We start from the raw sequence: 2,864 nt of genomic DNA on the forward strand, positions 1-2,864 counted from the left end.
TGGGAAATCCATTTGTCACACAGTCCCTTTTCATGCCTGATCTTTGTTAGAAATCTCAAATGTTCATCTTAGATATGCTTTGAAAGGTCTGATGGTTTCACTCTTTCATGGTTGCCTGTGATCACTCTTCAGAGCCTTGAAGTTTAAGGGCCAAGAAAGATTACCCTATTGATATCCTTCTCAGCCACTGACTCATTTTTAATTCCCAGGTCTGGCTATGGTGGGAAGTTGTATTGGAAAGTTGAGAAATATCTCTTTGAATCCTTTAAGAAAGGTGAACCGGAGGGAGAAACTATATGTGGAAGATGATTGAAAAGGGAGGGAAAATTAAGCAAGAAGGAGAGGGCTATCAGGTCACCCATTTTCCTCTTCTTATTTTCCATCTTCTTTGTGCCACCAGTTAAGGGAAAATGTGAGGATCTTGTTATTCTGACCCTCAGAACCCTATCACCTGAAATTAGTATCATTGCCTCTAATAAAATGTAAACTACTTGGAAATATGCACTGTTTTAAAATAAAATTTCTAATCTTAACCCCTTGCATGATGTCTCTCCATATAATAGATGCCTAATAAACATTTTTTAGTTTAATTAAATTGAATCACTTACTATTCTTCCAATGATTCTGTAGCTTTATCTTTACAAAAGCTAGAAGTATCTAATATATTTATTTTGTTTATATATATGTATATATGATGTGATATATATGTATATACATATATATGTATCATACACACCTATGTATGTACACAAACACACATATAGCTGAGTTTGAACCCTACCTGAGATGCTTACTATCTGTGTGACCTTAGGTAAGTCACTTACCATTGTCTCCTTGGGTTTCAGTTTTATCAACAATAAAATGAGAGTGTTGTATTGGATGAACTCTGTGGTCCCTTCTAGCACTGGATTTATGATCCTTTGATGCGGTCAGTTATTCTTCAATTGGTTCAGTGGTTAGAGCTCAAGGCCTGGAGTTAGGATGGCCTGAATTAACATCTGGTCTTAGACCCTATGTGACCCTGGAGAAGTCACTTCACCCTTGTTGCCTCAGTTTCCTCATGTGTAAAATGAGCTGGAGAAGGAAATGACAAACCACTCTAGCATCTTTGCTGAGAAAACCCCAAATGGGGTCATGAATGGTCAGACGCGACTGAAATGATTGAACAACAGATCTTTTTTGTGTTGTGTTGATATCTGTAACATCTCATTTATCTTTCTGTTTGGCACATCATCTTTCTTTAGTAGAGTACTGAAGAGTCACACTGCACATGGTTTTCTCTTTCAATATTTTTGCCATTCAGATAACCTTTCACTTTTAGTTGCCATATCATCGAGTGTCCATATATTTATTCATTGTAATGTGATGGAAAGAACACTGGCTTTGAAATCAGGAGAGGCATAAGTTCAAAGGTCAGCCTCCAGAATTCACCAGCTGTGTGATTTCTCTAAATTTCGGTTTACTCACAGATCTCATTCTTTGCTATATGTTGCTATATGTTATCGTCCCTGATTCGAATGTGAGTTCCTTGAGAGCATGGACTGTATTACTATTCTATTCTTATCCTAGAATTTATCACAGAATTTTGCACATAGGAAGCACTTAATAAGTACCTTTTGACCCATTCATCCATCAATTCATCTACCTATGCACATACTAATCCATGCCTTCATGTATCCATGCATGCATGCATCAATGTATCTTTTTATCTATCTATTGATCAATCTATACATCGATCCATTGATCTATATATCCATTGATCTATCCATCCATCCATCTATCCATCCATCCATCCATCCATCCATCCATCCATCCATCCATTTGTTGTTCTTGTTATGGTAAACCATGTTAATAGTTACAGTGTCCTTATCTTCTTTTGTCTTATTTCAGGTCTCTTGAGCTTCTTTAGAGGTGATATGACATGATTGGATTTCATGGCCATTACAAACAATGTGACCCAGTTAATATTCACGGGGCTCTTCCAGGATCGAGAAGCACAGATAGTTTCTTTTGTGGTGTTTCTTCCTGTGTACATGGCCACAATGTTGGGCAATGGCCTCATCATCTTAACTGTCAACACTAGCAAGAGCCTGAGTTCCCCCATGTACTTCTTCCTCAGTCACCTGTCCCTAGTAGAAATCTGTTACTCCTCTACTATTGTTCCTAAGTTCATTTCTGGCTTATTGGCTGAGAATAAAACCATCTCTTTTGATGGCTGCATGACCCAAATCTTTTTCTTCCACTTCTTTGGAGTTGCTGAGATTCTTCTGCTCACAGTGATGGCTTATGACCGGTATGTGGCCATCTGTAAACCCCTGCACTACATGACCATCATGAGCCGTCCTGTGTGTCATGTGTTGGTGCTTAGCTCCTGGCTAGGGGGCATGTTCCATTCTGTGGTTCAGATTCTCATCACTGTGCAATTGCCCTTCTGTGGTCCCAATGTGATTGACCATTATTTCTGTGACCTCCATCCATTGTTCAAGCTTGCCTGTACTGATACTTTTGTTCCAGGAATTATTATGTTTGCCAATAGTGGTTTATTCTCTGTGATTTCCTTTCTCTTCTTGATTTCTTCTTATGTTGTTATCTTGGTTCACTTGAGAAACCAGTCAGCAGAGGGGAGACGCAAGGCCCTCTCCACTTGTGCCTCCCACATCACTGTTGTCCTCTTATTCTTTGGTCCTGCCATCTTTCTGTACTTGCGGCCCTCTTCCACCTTCACTGAAGACAAACTTGTGGCTGTGTTCTACACAATGGTTACTCCAATGTTGAACCCCATTATTTATACTTTGAGAAATGCAGAAGTGAAGAATGCCATGAAGAGGTTGTGGAGGAAGAAAGTGAACTTGACAGTAGAATGA

The 2,864-nt window shown here is 39.1% G+C and overlaps 1 protein-coding gene across 1 annotated transcript; it reads left to right on the forward strand.

The window, feature by feature from the left end:
• Positions 1 to 1,934: 1,934 nt before the first annotated feature.
• Positions 1,935 to 2,864, forward strand: LOC118853999 (olfactory receptor 4B1-like). Its single transcript, XM_036764291.1, has one exon. The coding sequence runs from the start codon at positions 1,935 to 1,937 to the stop codon at positions 2,862 to 2,864; it is 930 nt and encodes a 309-aa protein (XP_036620186.1).

This window comes from Trichosurus vulpecula, chromosome 6, assembly GCF_011100635.1.
Source record: "Trichosurus vulpecula isolate mTriVul1 chromosome 6, mTriVul1.pri, whole genome shotgun sequence".
NCBI classification, from domain to species: domain Eukaryota; kingdom Metazoa; phylum Chordata; class Mammalia; order Diprotodontia; family Phalangeridae; genus Trichosurus; species Trichosurus vulpecula.

What these genes read in the sequence shown, in the direction of transcription:
- LOC118853999 (XM_036764291.1), top strand. Translation starts at nt 1,935, where the DNA reads ATGGCCATTACAAACAATGTGACCCAGTTAATATTCACGGGGCTCTTC.